Source organism: Numenius arquata, chromosome 10 (genome assembly GCF_964106895.1).
Source record: "Numenius arquata chromosome 10, bNumArq3.hap1.1, whole genome shotgun sequence".
Classification (NCBI taxonomy): Eukaryota; Metazoa; Chordata; class Aves; order Charadriiformes; family Scolopacidae; genus Numenius; species Numenius arquata.
In genome coordinates this window covers 4,892,432-4,911,483 of record NC_133585.1, presented here as the reverse complement: position 1 = coordinate 4,911,483, position 19,052 = coordinate 4,892,432, and the positions used below count along the sequence as shown (strand labels likewise).

Genomic DNA, 19,052 nt, shown 5'->3' with positions numbered 1-19,052 from the left:
TATTCCAGTCTATTTCTTTGCAGGGAGGTCCCTGTAGACATCAAATCACTATCTAAACTAGCACTGACCATAGAATTGGTTTTAGTAGACAGGCCAGAATTAGAATGGACCAAAAGAGCTGATTTACCTTTAAACCTTGCTTTTCAGCTGTTGGGAACATCGGCTGTAGGCTTTGCTCTCTGGTTCTGTGACATTAAGCAGAGTTTAGACTTTGGACTTGCCAACCTTTTAAAATCTTCTGCTATTTGCCAGATTTTAATGAGGTGGACGTGCAGACCAATTGCTTTGGAAATGCTTGTTTACAGGCTTGCAAAATGAAGACCCAGAGGTGCAATTGCTTTCTAAAAACATGAGGATGGGGGCGAGGGCAAGGAGGAAGAGCTGCTTAAACAGAAAAATTGGACTGGTGCAAAACAATTTAGCTGTAGCTGTTCACGAATTAAATTTAGGTTGCAAATCAGAAAGAGCATTCAAGCCGTAAGAGGAATGAGTTCTGGAGCAGGCTTCCAGGAGGAGCAGTTGGAGGCAGGAAACCTTACCAGTTTTAAGCTGGAACGTGAAATGTTCTTGCCCAGGATTGTATGACACGGTTGCCTGCAATAGCATGGGAGGAGGCCTGATGACCCAAGAGATCCTTTTCTGCCCCCTGCTCCACAAGTGGTGACCTTGAACTGAGATAACTCAGGTTGCAGCTAAACTTTGTTTACTCTGAAGTTGATGACTGTAAGATGACTTAGTTCAAAAGCATTTCTGAGTTCTTAAAGCCACATCTCCTAGTTTACATTTCCTATTTGATTTTTATTATTAAGAGCGGTACATTCCTCTTAAATTGCACAAAAACTGGCACACGTGCCCCCAGTAACTTGTTTTTGCCCATTAGGAAGGAAACAAAAGTGCACAGTATTTAAAAAAAAAAAAAAAGCAGCAATGCTGCATATGAAATGTGCTATGTTTGTTTATTCTCACAGCTGTAAGTTCAATTATTTATAAGAACCCCTTATCCAAGCTGTGTTTTATGCTGCCATTTGTTTTCTTTAGTGAGCTTTCACTGCTCCCTCTCTGCCGTTTTAGCGCTTGCCGAGGAGCGTGGGGAGGCTGTTGCCTTCTACAGAATTGGTATGGTTCTTCCATGTGCGCTGCTTGCTTATTCATAGTCTTTTCATGACATTTATTCTTAGGAGCATAATGTCTTCTGAAGGAATGACAGGGTGTTCTTTAACCCTTAAAATAAAAATGACAGGCAACATATTTCTCTCTGTATTTCGGGAGAAGAGAATAGTGATACTGGGCGAGCGAGCTGATTGCCTGGGTTAACCTGGAGCTGCCCCCTGTGTTCTAGTTATTTTTTCTTGCCGTGTTCTGTGTGATACAAAGTGAGAAGTACAGAGGAGATGAGCTTTACAGCAAGTGCCTTTAAGCAGAGGAACCTCCTGGTAGGAGGCACTGGCTGCAGTGAAGCCCTTTGCCCACTTTCCAGATTTGGGGCTCCACGTCGCTGGCACGGCTGGTTGAGCACAGCATCTGGATCGGGGACGCTGGTGGCAATGGGAGAAGGGGTCTGGGCGAAACAATTGAGTGCTGTCAGTGATGTGTGGGGCCTCACCAGGTGATAAGTTTTGCCATTGCTGATCATCCCCTAAGTTTGAAAGCTTACCATTTCTCTAAGAGCCTCAACTTCTAGATTGTACTAAGATGGATGAGGGGCAATGGCTTTAAATTGAAAGAGGAGAGATTTAGATTAGATACTAGAAAGAAATTTTTTACTGTGGGGGTGGTGAGACACTGGAACAGGGGAAGCTGTGGCTGCCCCATCCCTGGAGGTGTTCAAGACCAGGCTGGATGGGGCTTTGAGCAACCTGGTCTGGTGGGAGGTGTCCCTGCCCATGGCAGGGGGGTTGGAACTGGATGATCTTTGAGGTCCCTTCCAACCCAAACCATTCTATGATTCTGATATAAATAAAAACTTGACTTTTCATTTAAGTGCAACCACAAAACGCTTAAAGCTCTTGTATATGGAGAGAAAACTTTGAAAATATAAAAAAACTCAAAACTGAGAAGATAAAGGAGGAGTCTAAATCTGAGGAATATAAGGCACCTTCCCACTAAGTTTTGAATGCCCATCTCATGTTTAGCAATTGCTTTAAAATCGTATGTGAGTTGTCAGAGCTGTCAATAATAACAAGAGAAGAAACAAAAGGAAATTACTTTTCCCCATGCACACATTAGACCACCAAAAATAACCACCGCCTGCGACTCTTAGCTGAGATACCAGTGACTTAAGAGCGTGTGTCCTTGCTCAGAACTATTAATGAGCTGTTTGTTACCCTCTGCTGTTGTAGGGGGAGTACTCGAATGTTTAGAGCATGTGAGATAATCCAGAGACGCGCTGTGCAGAAGTAGTTGCCACTTATCTACATTCCTCCTAAATAGGCTTCCAAATGCACTGCTCTCTTTTCCACACCAAGTAGGGAAGGAGCTGCAGCCTTGGAAGAAATGTTCTGGGGGTGAAAGGGAGGAAGGAAGCGTTAAACGTCTGTCCAGAGGTATGACCGAAGGAGTTGGTGGATGTTACATAGGGACATTGGCACGTTCAGGGTTACAGCTGCTGGCCTGTGCCCTGAGGAATTCTTTACCTTTCATTGTGTTTTGGATGTCTGCAGCTTTGAAGCCTTTGTTGCTATGTCTGTCACATTTCAGGAAAGGCACTAATTCCAGCCTGGCAGGGAGACACTGGTGAGCTGGTTAGAGCAGGGAGCTGGAAGGAGACACTTTGGGGTTTGGGAGTATTTTTCATTGTTTTTAATTTGTTTTGTTTTGCCTGATCTGGCAGTACTGGTTTCTCTTTTTTTAATATTGACACAAGGGATCTCATTTTTGTTTCCCTTCGAAAGGCTCCCTTCTGAAATGCTACAGTGCATACTTGCATGTGTGTCTACAGAAGCGGCTTGGCCATGTCTGCAGAAAGTTCTCGAGGGGATTTGGGAGCAGCAAACGTCTCCAGATCCACCTGCTCCCACGGACAGCCTGGCTGGCCAACCTGGCAGGGACTGCTCTGTCTAAGGATGGACCATCCCAACGCTCATGGCACAAGTGTTACAGAGGCAACGCTTCACTGAATTTCACTGAATTTTTAGAGTTGGAAGGGACCATAAAGATCATCTAGTCCAACTCCCCTGCCGAAGCAGGATTGCCCAGAGCATGTCAGAGCATGTCACTCAGGACTGCATCCAGGCGGGTCTTGAAAATCTCCAGAGAAGGGGACTCCACAACCTCCCTGGGCAGCCTGTCCCAGGGCTCTGTCACCCTCACCGTGAAGAAGTTTCTTCTCATATTTGAGTGGAACCTCCTATGTTCCAGTTTGTGCCCGTTGCCCCTCATCCTCTCACTGGCAAACACTGAAAAGAGTCTGGCTCCCTCCTCCTTCAACCCACCCTTCAGATACTTATAAGCATAAGTATACGTTTTGCTCTATTGGGACCACGGAGCCAGATGTGCTAGTCCCAAGAGCAGCCATAGGGCTAAGATGGACCTAACAGAACTTGAGTAATTGGTTAGGATTAAGCTGCCCAGAGAAATTGTGGCTGCCCCATCACTGGAGGTGTTCAAGGCCAGGCCGGATGGGGCTTTGAGCAACCTGGTCTGGTGGGAGGTGTCCCTGCCCACGGCAGGGGGATTGGAACTCCATGATCTTTAAGGTCCCTTCCAACCCAAACCATTCTATGATTCTAAGCGCATGGGAGACAGGTGGAATAACTGATGCAAAAAGGCACTGAAGCATGTTCTCAACTCCAAACGTGCACCATACTTTCCTCAGTCTAAACAGCAGTTATTTCTACCGGCGTGCAGCAAATCTGTGTGCAGAGCCTGAACTGATCAAAATCAAGTAGTAAATAGAATCTCTGGAGTGACACTGACCCAGGCACTCGGGGTTGGTTATGCTCACCCCGAGCATGCTGAAGCCATTTGGTGTATGGGAACCTACATTAAGCGTACATTCATTTGAGTGCTTGAATAATGCTGATTAGTTTCACAGTAAGTGAACACTGGATGCTTGTTATTTTAATTGAATTCTATAATTGCTAGTAAGTGTGGGGATATGCAGAAAAGTAATTTTTCTAGATCTAGTTCTAATGATTTTATATGCCACCTCCATTTAATTTTAGCAAACTTACTTCTTTAATTATAACTTTATTTTTAACCTCAAATCACTTCATATGAAAAGTAATTGATTCTTTTAAGGCCAAATAATTGTGCCGTTTTTGATGTGAAGTCTTTCCTTAATGCTTTTCTTAATGCAGTGAGGGCCAGTGCTTCTCATTACAAGCAATGTCAAGACTCTTGAATCAAAAAGACATCACTGAAATCAGAGTTTTATGGCAGTTTCTAAACAGAAATGAAACAGTTTGAAAAGGATAAAGCATGGGGTCACAAGTTTAATTACTTGAATACTACTGTTGTGGAAGGGGACCTGTGTTGCTCTGGGATTGCAGCAGCAGTGGACCTTGCCTTTGGCTAGGTATGTGAGCTAGTGTTGCCTCTTTCCTCTCCTGAAAAGGCAGTAACGCTAGATTATTATTCTTTTTCCCCTGCCTTTTTTATCTTGTATACCAGAGGAAAGCACGTGTCCTTTTGGGAATGCGTGGAGTGGAAGAAACTTTCTGTTGACTTGCATGAAGCCCATGGAGAGGGCCAGTGCCGAGTCAAAACTTCTGGGTACCAGCAACCTCCTCCGCTTCACAATGACTTTAATGCTAAAGCTGAATTGAGACTTGGAGCAACTCTGCTCCTTCTTGTAGCTTTCTCCCTGCCCTATGGAGGGACTTTTATTTATCCAGTGAGTTTAACTCGTAACAGTTTTCCGTATGTAGAAGAGCGTGATGTTGCTACAAATCTCCTCCTTTGCCTGGATAGCCTGTCATTTTAGCCTGTTTCTTTCTGTTTTGCTTGAACTAAGGCATCTTTCCATAACCAAAACGTACAGAGATCAGAAAGACCATTATTATTAGTGTACATTTGTCTAAATTTTCAGGCTGTGTCAACCGTTACTTTTTCGGGGTACTTACTGCTGGTATGAAATGGTAGAAACAAAAAGCAGATGCTGTATGGGCAGACAAAGTCAGGCAGCAGACCTTTAAGTTGGGCTGAGCTTTTGGTGTTGACTGGTTTTTAGACTGTGCCCTCCACACTGTGTTTTACTGGGATCACCTTGGAATTGGGCTGCATCCTGCTGAGCCTTCACCAATCCATGATGTGTATCTTATGTGGATATTTTAATGAAGAAAGTATTTTAAAAAATTAAGTGGTGTCAGCTGTTGCTAGGGTGACGAACTGGAGAGTCCAAATATTGGCTGGTTTTACAGACTGATCTGGTGCTATATTTGATGATTGAATTTTCTTTTCTTTCTTTTTGTGTATCTCTTGAACGTGCTCATTATATTCTGGCTGGTGTGAAACAAACGGTAGTTAAGAACGGGGATGCTTGAGGCAAGAGAGCAGATTCAATTCCCTGAAGGCAATTTCCATCTCTTACAATGTCCCCCTGCTGCCTCCTGTTCATCTAACAAGAAAACAAGTATCTCCAGCTCTCCTGTTTTATTTCTTGTTTCTCTGAGTAATTTTCCCCTGTACTTCATAGCTTAGGGTCTTTGTTTATGCATGATTTTGCAGCTTCAGGTACCTATTTCTATTCGTGTCATGGAAGCCATTAATTTGTTGGAGTTACACTCGATCTCATTCTCTATAGCACTAACTTTTGAGGAGAGGGGAAAAAAGATTGGAACACAAAATTTAAAGGGTTTGTAGTTCAACCTTGGACCTTTAGAGAGTTGACAGATCTTGGCAAACACGGACTTGTTTTGCAGAAGTGCCGCTCTTTGACTGTTCAAACCAACATCTGTGGTGTGACGTGGAAACCTGTTTATTTGCTGCAGATACCAGGTCCCCACAGGGGTGGGCACTGGGTATGAATAGGCCCCACAGTTGTCCTCTGTAGACTGGCATGACCATGAAAATTGGTGGGTTTTTTTATTTTTTTCCTCTGATCCTCATCTGGTAGTTTTTCTCTTGGGTTGGTAATTTCACTCCCTTTGGTCCCAGGAGGTTTAAAGCTTCAATTTTAAAGTTTCAGTCACTTGAGTTGATCTTGAAAATACCAGCGGCACCGCAGGACTGGAAATGATTGGTGCAGAACTTAATATGTATTTCAACAAGTATATCTCTTCTGTATTGTAACATCTTTTAAAGGAGAGACTGACTTTATTCTGAGCAACAGATCGCCTCAAAATCCGGCAGTTGTCTAAATTGAGGGTTTTAGCTTAAAGCTTTTAGTCTCACTGAGTTTGTTTTTAAGTTTTTTTTCTTAAAGGTGATGCACATTTTATATATGAGAAGCTACTCAGATTTGCACTTTGCCATATATAGACTCTTAGGCTTTAATCTGTATCTTATGATTTAATGTTGAGGATTAGTCTTTAAGTCTGAAAGTAGTACGTATATCGAGTGGAAATACTCTTTAATTTCTGATAATTCTCAGCAAAAAATGTAGCTGGTGGTTGGCATAAATCCATTTGGGCTTTGAAACTAAATGTTTTGAAGAAACGTGACTGTTACCTTGACTTTTGTGGTGAATGTTCAGCGTTGTGTCCAGTGCTGTCTGGGCAGACATGAAACATAACGTAACCATTCTGCCTTTCACTTTAAACAGACGCAAACAAAATCCAGAAGTGAGAAAGACAAGTCCCTCTGCCACAATGAGCTCTGGTAAGTCTGTGTTATTTTCCACTTGCCCTCACTGGCATTCCTTTTTATTACTAGAAATATCCCTGTCTGTTTCTGATGCAATTATTCTTTTTTTTTTTTTTTTTTTTTTTGACTCTTCTTCTGCCTCCCAGAAAAGAGTCAAAGCCCTTGAAAGCTCAGGAAATCTGACTATTAAGGCAACAGCAGAATGGCCTCATAGTAAAAAGTGTCCTGGCTCCACGTTTGTTGTTTCAACGTGGCCTATAATACTCAAAAAATGACTAGAAACTTAAGCTTCTTTCACTTTGAAATACAAGAATTCAGAATTATTTTGATTACCTGAAGAAATTATCTAAAAGAATTTTATATGTTTCAGTAGGGGTGAATGCAAAGTTCGGCGTGTGGATAGGAAAAATCAGCTGCTCAAAGGAAAATGAGGAACCAGGAAATGGGGATCGGTTGGGAAGAGGAAAACTTCTGGGTAACAGACTAAATCAGAGTTGAAAAACAAAGCAGACGCCATACTCAAGTGCCATTTGTAGGACCTGCGGAATAATATTCCCACTTGATTTTAGCACCTTATCAAGTCTCAGCTGGAGTATCGTCTCCAGTTTTTAGCACCACATTTTGAGAAAAACGTGAACCATTTGGAGAGAGTCCAGAGGAGAGCTCGGAGACTAATTGGGGTCTGAAAAACATGAGCGGGGAATTTGGCTGAAGCATTGATGAGCTTCCAGGTTGTGAAACACTGGAACAGGTTGCATTAGGGTGATGCTGGGTTTGTAAGAACTCATTAGGAAATATTTGTCAGCAACTACAGAGCTAGATTTGTTTCTGCCTTGGGTCAGGAATATGGCTTTAGATGACCCTTGAAGGTCCTTTCTAGCACTATCTTCTGTGCTTCTCTGAATTCACAAGAGCCAGTTTTATTCATGTCAGCTGAGGATGTTGCAGACTTGAAAAGTCTCTCTTGAAAATCTCGTGTATGTGCCGTATGCACATACAGAGACAGTCCCTGGATAAAAGAGGCTGCGATCCAGGTATGCAAAGGGAAAGGAGAAACAGGGATGTTATCCAAGGAGCATTTGTGTCTCCAAGAAACCAGAGAATTGCCTGGAGAAATTGTGGCTGCCCCATCCCTGGAGGTGTTCAAGGCCAGGCTGGATGGGGCTTTGAGCAACCTGGTCTGGTGGGAGGTGTCCCTGCCCATGGCAGGGGGGTTGGAACTGGATGATCTTTAAGGTCCTTTCCGACCCAAACCATTCTATGATTCTGTGCTCTCCTAAGATGGTAGGAATACTTCCTAGTTCATGAATCAAATAGTGCTGACCCATGGCATCCCCAGAGGCTAAATTCAGTTGTGGAGGTTTTAACCCGGAAGTAATCTGTGCCTTCATTTGTTTTACAGAACATGAAGAAATTGATGTTGCAAAAACTGTTGTCAATGGGCTGAGCAGCAATGGACAAGAAAAAGGTGGGTTAAGAGCTTGAGGGACATCTCTGCAGCTCCCCCTGCATGTCAGCTGCGTGATGTGGTTGGTTTCCCTGGACATTGACCACAGCAGGGGTTTCCAAATTTAGTTTGCTTGGTGACTGATACAAGAACAGCCTTGTGCTGCACCATGTCAGCAGCAGCGGCATTTCTTAGCTCAACAAGTGTTCTTTGTCTCTTAAAGGTGGCAGGCTGGATTTGCCTCTTTGCATATTTTTAGTGCTGTTTTGGAGGAAAGCTGTGCACTACTTGTGAGCGCCTGTGAATCAATATCGTAGTGTGTTTAGACAGCATGGGTTTGTGGGTGCCTTTGTGTGAATCCTGTTAACTTCAGTGGGAGGTGAAGGTTTGAGCCCAGGATTAAAGGGCAGGAACTAACCGTTTAAGTAATAAAAAAAACCAAACCCATCTGTCATTAGCAACAATGATTTAAAAGCCAAACTTATCTAAACAAACCAGATTTCATATTAACATCAGCAGGTTTGCAGCGTGCTTTATAGCATTCATTTTTGTTTAGTGATGGTGTGTGTTTTGGCAGGGTGAAAGTATGTGGTTGTAGGGGTTGGTTTTCTGCTGGTTTCCTTTCCTTTCCTTTCCTTTGATGCCTTTTTATAGTGGTTAGTATTTCGCCTGCATTGTGGATGGATGAATTCAGTCAGTTACAGAGCAGAACAGAATTAGGGTTGTTTACTAAACCACAGGCTTGTTTGGATTTGGGATCTGTTGTATTCACAGGATCTCCAGAGCTCAGAGGGGAGCCTGGAGAACAGAGTTTGATTTGGGTTCCTTTTTTATTAAAAAAGCATTTAAAACAATCCCATCAAATTAAAAACTAATGATTTTATGAAGTTTGAAAAAATTCTGTCAAGCTCTTCTCCCCATCCTTTTGCTTGAGACCCCTTTTCTAGGTTGGTGAAGTCTGTGCTTTCCAGGGACCAGAAAGATCTGCCACCAGAGGGGGCGGACACACCACCCTGATGTCAAAGCCTCCCTCAAGCTGGCCCAGTGCTCGCTATTGGTGTGTAAAGTATTAGAAATGTAGTTCCTGTTACCCCGGATTTTGCAGGCCTGAGAGAGATGGCATGGAATGTGAGGAGGCATCTAGTGTTTTCCAGTTAATACGTGCAGAAAGCCAAGAGGTTTTAAAGGAGAAAAATCCTGGCTCTGCAGAAATCAAGAGCACAACTCCAGTTATTCTGGTGGGCCCATGATTTACAAGATGTTTATTTTGGCAGATCCTGTCAAGCTTCACCTCTGAGTAGCTTTGCCTTTGCCTCTTTTTACCACCCCCCTGTTTTGTCTTTTTTTTTTTTTTTTTTTTTAAAGAGTTCTGCAATACAGAGTCGGAGAGAGGAAGTACCAGCTGGTTTGGACAGTTTTGTAACAATTGCTAAGATTTTGCACGGTGCTATTTATGGTTTTCCCCTATATTATTACATCGAGTATAATTAGTGTGCTAGCTGATGGAGTCCAGTAGAAAGCTCTTCAATTTACTGCTGAAATGGGTGGATTTTTTTTGAAATGGATTTTTTGATACTACCCTTTGGCATGGGACTATTTCCAAGATTGTTTCACATCTCACTTCCTTCTGTTGCTGAACTTGTAAAATGTGCCATAAAATCCAGAACTCACGTAATGTGACTTGTTTAATGTTCCTCTCTCAACCTTTCAGTCCTTGTTTTTTCGCGTTATTTTGTTTTAACCGTTTTAACTAATTAACGTTAACGTTTTGATTTCTGCATGTAGTGTATCTCAGCTAAACAATTACACTAAAATTTTTTGATGGCTTCGAAAAACTAATGCTTCCAGATTCTTTTTGCCTGCAGCACAGTCAGCAGCCAGTCAGTTCAGCAAGCGGTTCTGTGTGCTGCAGAAACCAGACACATCCCGAATTAGGGTGAACGAAAGGATATTTTTAACGGTTGCATCAGTGCTCTCTGGACTGCTTTTGTATTTGAAATTTCCTGCTATTGTGTCTCCCAAGTACATTAGAAAAATTTTGTGGCATGCTTCCCAAACTCTGTTCTTCCCTTTTTGGATGTGCCATTTACACTTTTGTGTTTGCAGCTGTTGACGTCCCTTTATGTACACGTTCTATTTCTGCCGTTAAAATAATCCCTGTGAAGAAAGTGAAAAGTTCTCCTCACCTAGTGCTGCCTACAGGTATCTTCTTCCTTCCTCCCCCGCCATGCATTAGTTGGCCATCGTCCTCTCTCTCCTCTTCCTCTCTGTCCCCATCTCTCCGCTTCACCCACGCGCTTTGGCTAGTTTTCAGCTTCATCCTCTTCTCACTGTTCCCAGAGCTGTAGATTTCATCAGTAGATAATAAAGTTAGTTCTTGATGGCACAATACACTGTTCCCAATTATGCTGCTCCTCTGCAGACATAATTGTGTCTACTTGAATCTGGGATCATTGTGAGATCTTCTACTAATGCTTGGTTATGAATAATAGTGTTATTACAGCCTTGTTTTGAACCAAACTCCTGATGAGCCAAAGAATGTTTCCTGCGTATCTTTAGTTTTTATGAAAGTAAATGAATGCCAGAGATGGAATTTTACAGGTTCAAGCATAGTTCAACACGGTTTTGTTTTTCTGTACGTACACTGACTTTACAGAATCTTTATATGGATAAAGTAAGATGTTAGACCGTCTGTCACCCCCTCCCCAACCACATGTTTTCCCACTAAAAGTACAAGATTATTTTGCTACTTTGCTGGATTTGGACAGTCAGACTAGTCTAACTGATACTGCTTGTCTCTCCTAATCTGTCACACATGCTCCGTTGGAGTACTACAGTGGGAAAGTCATGTTTATTACCATCTGCTGCATTTCTGTACTGAAATTCAGATTTTTTTTTTCCATCACTTCACCTAAATTGTGAGGGAATTCAACATCTTAGGTGTTTGTCTTCCTCTCCCGAGTAGAAATGGTCTGACAATATTTTAGTTTCAAACCTTTTCAAAACATTTTAATTTTTTGGGGGTTTGGAACGTTTTTTTCTGATTCTTACTCTTTTGATTCGGTATACAGGTTTAGTATGTTGTATAAAAAAAAAAAAAAAGCACTTTGATTCCCAAATTTGATTCTCCTCCAAGATGATGGAGACATTCATGGCACGTTGAACACGTTGAAGTGTTTCCATTTCCCTCCAGTGCCTGTGAAGGGAATCTGGCTGTAGGAGAAGAGCTACCCTGCACTCTTTGTGGGTGTCTGAACCAGGACTGGTGACTCCCAGCAGCGTGCCCATGCCTCAGAGTTACAGCACTCTTGAAACTGGGGTCCCAGAGCTTAAACCTTTGTCCTCTGGTTTGAAAGGGGGTCCGACGAGTCCTCGGGCTGTGTGTTGTGCCGTGTGGGTGGGAACGGTAGCCAGAACCGGACTCCTCGGCAAAAGGAATCCTGACCTTATCTGGAAAATCAGTCAGAGAAGTCAACTTCTATTTCACCAGGCATGTGAGTGACCTTAAGACATGATCAGTTGTGTGGTGTTGAGTGCAAATGTGGTATATTTAAGGATTAAGCAGCATTTAATATCTCTGTGTGGATAGTCTTTCACCTCACAGAGGCTGCTGCCTAAATTAACTAAAGACCAAGCTGTAGGAAAGTATCCTCTGGTTCCTTACCTATTCCATCCTTTCTCCAGTCCTAAGTGTGGTTCTAAGCTGTGCTTTATGTGAAACCCCTAAAGCATTGGAAGCCCACGTAAAAGCTTGAACTGCAGCGATTCCAGCGTACAGGGCTTTCGATGTGACCCAGGTGTTTGACATTCGTTGAGTCTTTCCACTTATTGCTGTTGTCCATATGGCTCTATTGATGTTTCCCTACCTTGGCTGTGGTTTGTGTGTTTTGCAACCCTCGCCGAGGCATTGTTATGGTCTGTAGGCACTCTACTGGCATGGATTTAATGGGGGAATATTGATCTGCACAAACACGGGCTGTTGTCTGGGTGAGAAGCAGCAGCCTTTGCCCCCTCTGTCCAGTCTGAAGGTGGAACTGTCATAACAGTTCCTAGAGAGGAGCTGCATCCCTCCCCTGTGCAGAGATAGCTTGATCCTCACCCCATAAAAATCAAAATCATCGTGCTGTCATTTCTGTAATCTAGTGTATGCTCAGTTACCTCTTCGGGCTTCCTGTGTGGTGTCATGGTAGGACCAGCACCTCCGTTTAGCTAGGTCAAAGTGAAGTCTGGTGGCATCTATGGGGTCAGTAATAGTGCATGAGAAAGGGAGGTGATGTGTTTTCCTGTGGAAGTAGCTTAGGTAAGTGAGACTCTTCAGGCTCACTATTTCTATAGGTGTCTTAGAGGAAACAACTCTCCAGAAGGATTTTAAGTAGGGGAAGGAAGATAGCCGTGAAGTACTGGTTTGTTATTACTTAGTAGGGTGACAGAAGGAAAAAACCCAAATCCACGGACTGAAACGCACAAAGGTAAGCCTGCACAGAAGCTGTGCTGAATTGGGCCTCAGCAAGGACGCTGGCATGATCTGGTGTCTGGCTCACAGGGTGATCTGAACAGGTATATCCTCCTTGTAGTTGTTGGGATTTGGGTTCCTGTGTCAGAAGGTGAAACGATGCCGTGACATGGGGGGAGATGAAATGGAGGTGGTTTGCAGTGCCCTGCCTTTAGATGATGTTCAGCTTAGCTACAAGATTTTATCCTCCAGTGGTCATAAGACTTTTTTCTCTTTCAGTCCTGCGCAAAAGGCATTTTTAAGGCTTCAGCACACAAATCATATTGTTTTATACCACTGGGACATCCCTATAGAAGAGCCGCAGGTGTAATGGTAGGATGTCCTTGTTGGTACAGTGTCTCCACACAAAGCAGTCCAAATAAAGCAAATGGACCTGTGAAATTTGTTTCAAACACTATCCTTTTTTCCTCCTTTCTTAGCTCTGTTACACTCACTCAGAACTTCTACGTTCATCAGTTACATGAATATGAAACTGCTTTGATTTCTCAATGCTTTAAATCCCGAGCTAATCTTCATCTGCATAAACATTACTAGAGTGATTCACCCAGAGGCAGCCATGCTAAAATAACTCCATAGAGCTCTGGTGGCTCCTAGTAGCTTTGTCTCATCTGCTTCAGTGTGTCTCCTCTGTGCATGTGCGTTTCCTGTAGAAATGGATCCCACTAAAGTCTGCAGCGGAAAAGGAGCTGTGACCCTCCGGGCATCTCCAGCCTATGAAGAGAATCAAAATACCACTTCGCCAGGTCCTCAGGATGTTGAACAACCTGAAAGTAAGTGGGTGGAAGGGTAATTGGAATAATATGTTGCTCACAATAACCTCAAGTGAGGTCAGTCCAGGGTCTTGGGGTGACTTTTTTAGCTACAATTTAAAGCCCAAAATCTTGTAGCATAGTTGGAAACCTCCTGCAAGAACCAGATCAGTGGAAGGAGACTGACTGCTGTTCTCTCCTACTGCAGGTTTCATGACCACTCACTCATTGGTTTAAGTTTGTTTACAGCTCCCTTTTGCTGTCAGGAGCACCAAAAACTCTCCAATCTTTTTCTTTTTTTTTTTTTTTTTTCTTTTTTTCCTGGCATGCCCATGTCACCTCCTTTTATCCAAGGCGTGAGGTGGAACAGAAAGAGGCTGAGTAGTGCTGCTGCCACTGTAGCGTTCACTGGGGTTGTCAAGGGAGCGGGGATAGCATCCCAGGCAGACAGTGTTGCCACAGAGCTTTGCCATCTTTCAATAGCAGACGTGTAATTACTTAATTGTAGGAGACAGGCAAAGCATAACAAACCTGGCCAGTGTCGTGGGTCTGGCAGAGAGGATGAACTCCCAAAGGCAAGATGCTGTTAACGGGGGGAAGGGGTCAAACTTGCTCTTGAAAGCAAAGCATACATCGTTTCTGGCTATTGTTGGAGGAAGGGCAATTCCATTAATTCCAGCCCCAATGTATTGCTTTCTGCGCTGTCTTCTCCTCCCATTCTGCTCCACCCGTGACCTAGCCTCTTTTCATGCTTGCCATTCTCTGTTTCTTCACTCCTACCCCCCTCTATTGCCTCTCTCCTTTTTGTTGATGGCTTCATAAATTTCCAGCAGCTTGAATGGCAATGAGCCCATTACTATGGAAATCAGCTCATTAATACTTCCTTTGCTTACTCTCTCAATCGCTTTATGAAATGTACTTTGGAGCTGGAAAAGCTTTTTGCATATAACTTAAACGGCAGAAACGGGTGAAGGGATGGGGAGGCGCTCAGTGGGAGGTGGGTAAATGGGTGATGAGACCAGTGCATCCAGCTGCAGGGACTGGGTTGTAAAGTGACATCATATTTTATAACTCCCTTCATGCGCGTGCACTTAGTTCTGCAAAACCTGGTCTATTTGTTGGCAGTCCTTTATCTCAGTTAATTACATAGTGGTGTTGATAAGGATAGATACGTCTTTATGCAGTCATGATACAGGCTATGCAGAGTCTACATTTCCAGTAATTTGTGGTGTCTGGACATCAAGCTGCAGCTATAGAAAGGAGCTAGCTGGGCTGCCTTTTTGCCTCTGAAATAAGAATGTCAATGAACAATTGTTTCTTCATTGCTCTGAATGAATTGCCTTGTGTTTACAAAGGTCAGAAACAAGGAGGGCATCATGTTTGGGGCTGGTCTCTATGGTAATTAGACAGCCCTGTCAGAAAGCATTTTATGTGTGAAATGAAGTAGCTCGGCTCTTAACTTCGATTGGTACGTGTTTTCTGCAAATGTAACGGTTTATTTTTTTCCCCCTTTCTTTTCCTCTGTGCCTGTCCTCCACCCCCACCTCTTCCATCCCTCCTTTCTGTGAAATGCTTAGGTCTGGAGCCAGAAAACTCAGAAACAGGTACAAACATTGGCTGCTTATGTTGTTGCTTCTGTTGCTTTCTTGGAACTATTTCTTGTTGCCTGGGAAAAAAAAAAAGAAAGGAAAAAAAAAAAAGGAAGAAAAGAGTCCCGTCCTTTTGCTCATCCTGTAGCTGGAGGGAATCCTCTGTGATATGAGTTTTCCTTTCCTTCATAGATGATTGGAGGTCGTCATCCAACACTGATGCCAATGGGGATGCTCAACCATCTTCTCTGGCTGCCAAGGGTTTTAGGAGTGTGCGCCCGAACCTTTCCTCAGACAGCAAGCCACAGGTAAGCCTTTCTTCTGTGACCCTGAGGGTGATCATCTGGGTTCAAGCACTGGACTGATGGTCAGGAGTCCTGGGTTGAACTCCAAACTTTGCTGCAGACTTGGGTAAGTTGCTGTGCCTCAGATTTTCCTACCTTTAAAATGGGGGCAACACTGATGTCAGCTGTGGAGCTTGTGTATTCAGACACGACACAGTGTTTCCTTGGTGGACAAAGGAGGAGAACAACGCTATTTGTTTGCAAGAAAAAAGGTGAAGTAGTCATCTGTTCCTGTTTTGTCTTCTATCTTGGTCTGTTTCCTAAAGGTTGCCGCAGGCTGAAAGCAGAGTTACACCCCACATGAAAAAAACAAGATATTGGGGAAATGCTTTTCAGTTTTAACGCTGTAACTGATACAAGCCAACAAGGGAAAGGTTATTTGTACCTGAAGGTATATTGTCAAAGTCAATCTGTTTAAAAAAGCGTAACTTCATCCTTTTTCTATCGGGTGGTCAGTCTGCACAGAAGCAGCCTGAAAGCTGATAAGGAAACCCTTCCTTAGAAATCACTTTCTTGTGTGAAACAGAGTCCCTTTAAAGCCTTGTCAGGGTGACTTCTCTCATCATCAGGGACCTATAGCAAAGCCACAGAACAGACACCGCACCTGAAATAGTAAGTGAGAGTGGAAGAAGGCACGACTCGGTTGAAGGCGTGGGAAGGAGTAGCACCCTAAAGGAGGGACCCATTTACTGCCTGATCCTTACAGCTGCCCTGTGGTCCCTGATTGGTCTTGTTGATGAACGGAGAGCGCTGATGCACATCGTACTTCTTGTAGAAGCCTCAAGGACTGCTGCCCAAACTAAGCTGAAAGAGAAGAAAATAGAGGAAAACAGCAATCGCAGGTCATGAATTAGTATTTTCTGATAGTACTATGCAGTGGGAAAGTGAGGCTTCACCTAACCTAGGGAAATACTGTGGCACTCTGAAGTCTCCAGACTGAAGCTACTCTTCTTCAGGAATCAAAAGGAATGAGCCTGTTCCAGAAGCAGAAGCCCTTCAGAAGGAGCACTTATCAATCCATTTCTCCTCTCCCTTACACATCGGGGAAGGAGGGGCAGCATGAGGACAGTAGATTTCGGGACAGCAGCCGTAACTTTATGAAGCTATTCTAGGTCTATATCCATGTAACAAGAATAGGTGCTGGCCGCAACCTGCCATATGTGGATGAATTTTAAAGGAGGTATTTTTTCGGTTTTGAATGCTCTAAGCTGTTAAGGCTGTTCCAGCAGTGGTTTAGCCAGCCTTTGCCCATGAAGATATGACAACAGGGTGTGTGTAAAACCAACTTTCATAGTCTCCAGAGGGTTAACTTGCAAGAATGCAGGGATCTACTGTTCACTAGGTGGGTGTTTTCATTCTCTTCCTTTCTGTAGTTTATAATTTTCAGCTACTGGCAACAAAACAATAAATAAAAAGAAGCTTCTCTATTTCCAAGTCATTTTACTTCAGAACAGTTTGGCTTTCAGAAAAAATTGACGCTAATCGGAGTTGGAGTTGCAGTCGGCAGGCAGTTGTGGAGTTAGCAACCTACGTGTTGCAAAGTAAAACAGTGAAGGGTTTTTTTTTTTATTATTATTTACTAGAAGCAGGATTTCTCTGGTGATCTTGATTCTGGAGGCAAATTGCTATGAACTCAGTTCTTGAAGAAACTTTAATTGTTCTGGTCTTCCTGAAAGCATTTTCAGGACTGAAAAATTCAAGAGCTAACTTTTAGAAGGAAGAAATGCTGACTTTTTACTTAGCCAGCTGTGGCAGGCTGTGATATTCACATGATGTCTGCTTTCATTAGCTCTGGTGAAACTTCACAGTGTTCATTTTTCGGCAGTGCGCTTCACATGGTGGCAGAGGTGGCCTAGAGCTCTGAATTCAGCTTTGCGATTAAAACATGCCCAGCGCTGGGAAGTATTTAGTTACGGAGGCATGAGCCTGGCTTTAGTTTAGACAGGATGTTAAAACTTGACTTAGGCTTTCCCAGGGGCATGGTGAGCGTTGCTGTGCAGGCCTCTCAAAACGATACAGCGCTGAGATTTATTTAGCCCCGAGAGAGAAACGTGTAGGCAGGGACTTGAGAGCTGGGTACGGTTTGCCTGCTGCAGCGAGCGGTGCTACGCAAGAGAGAATGTGTGAGATGATGTCTGTGAGTGAGTTCTGCACTCGCCTTCCAGATACTGTATTTTCTTTTTGTTCTTGCTGTATTAAAACCTGCTTAACCCAAGTCTAATGACCGAATTCATTCTTCAAATTTGGTTGTTTTTTTTTTTTTCTTCCTTTTTTTTTTTTTTTTTATTTCATTTCATTTGGTGCTGCTTCCTCTCTCCCTCTCTTCCTTCTTGACTCTGCCTGGGCAGGCCCTTGCTCCTCCCCGTCCTCCTCTTCCCAAAGAGGAAAGCTTTGCATGGCGTCCTCGCACTGACACCAAAGCGACCAACCTGTTGCCGGTGCCCATCATGGACTGCGTGTACCTGAATGCACCCAAGCCTTATACGCAGCGTGCGTCACCGAATCCCAGTGCACGGTGTTATTTCTCATCACCCACCCCTTACGGGGCTGTCCCCGGTGGGAAGCAGGGCTTGCCAGCAGGCCATTCTCCCTCTCCAGGCCCCAAAGATGAGGTGCATGCCGGGCAGCCGCTCTTGGAAAGTCGCTCCTCGTCGGATGCATCATCCCTACAACGCAACCCTGACAGGGCAGATCCCAGTAGTAAGGCTGGAATGAATTCCAGTCATGAGACGAAGGCGGATAAAAAGGTCACCAAACTATATGTAGCTTGTTTATCTAACAGCACTTGCTCAGCCGCATCTGAAAATTCCACTGGCACCGCACATGACCCAGCAGCCAGCACCAGTTTGGGCGCTGAGCTCACTCAGGCACCAGCCACCGACATTGTTTCCTCTGTAACAGATACTGGAGAGTCTCTTCCTGCTCCTCCTCCTCCTCCTATTCCTCCCAGGCCGTACTTTTACATTGTCCTCAGTAAAGACGCAGTTAGTTATGGTGCGGGCCAACCCTCCTGGACTCGGTCGTCACCTCCGCAAGCTGTGAGGGACAGAGTGCTAGAGCCCCAGAGCACGGCTGCCACAGAGGACAGGATGAGAAAAGAGCCTTACCTTACCCAGCAGCGACAACCACCGTACAAGGCAATGGGACGCAGCATGGTACATGTTTTCTCCATAACTTTGTTTTCTTTCAGCCGTGTGAAACGGTTCTTTAATTCATTACAATGTTCCCTTAATGCTTTATTCCCCTCCTACCTGATTTCTGAGCTCTCGTTTATTTTGCCACCCGAGTCTTGTGGTCTTCTACTCGATAATACTTAACACCCCGTGCGCGTCCTGCCCTCCCCACCCCCCCCCCCAACATTGAGCCGTGTGTTTGCGTGTGTGGTGTTTGTGGAGGGTTGGGTTGGGCTGGCGAGGACCTCGCTGGTTTAGGGAGGTGTAAAAGAAGCAAACTCTGTAATGTGATGGTTAGTGCTTCTCAAGCAATGGTGAATGCAGAGCCGTTCTGTGGTTTGATTTAGCCTCACCGCACAGGACTGGAGAAGAGGGGTGGTGAGGGGAAGGAAGATTTTGGGAGAAAAACTCTGCGTGTCCATGGAGGCCAGGGCTGCAAGACCGAAGAAGTATGTCTTCCTAAGCAATGAAAACCTGTTGGGGCTCCGTATCA

The 19,052-nt window shown here is 44.0% G+C and overlaps 1 protein-coding gene across 3 annotated transcripts in view; it reads left to right on the top strand.

Moving 5' to 3' along the window:
• Positions 1–19,052, top strand: part of SORBS1 (sorbin and SH3 domain containing 1) — a 79,658-nt gene that overhangs the window by 2,940 nt on the left and 57,666 nt on the right. For 2 of the 3 annotated variants that reach the window (XM_074154410.1, XM_074154411.1), the window contains exons 2-5: positions 6,704–6,759; positions 8,147–8,212; positions 13,355–13,474; positions 15,235–15,350. In XM_074154410.1, coding sequence (XP_074010511.1) covers positions 6,704–6,759; positions 8,147–8,212; positions 13,355–13,474; positions 15,235–15,350 — 358 coding nt within the window. Of the gene's footprint in view, positions 1–6,703; positions 6,760–8,146; positions 8,213–13,354; positions 13,475–15,234; positions 15,351–18,364; positions 18,542–19,052 lie in introns of those variants that run through there. The other variant, XM_074154412.1, reaches the window with a different exon arrangement.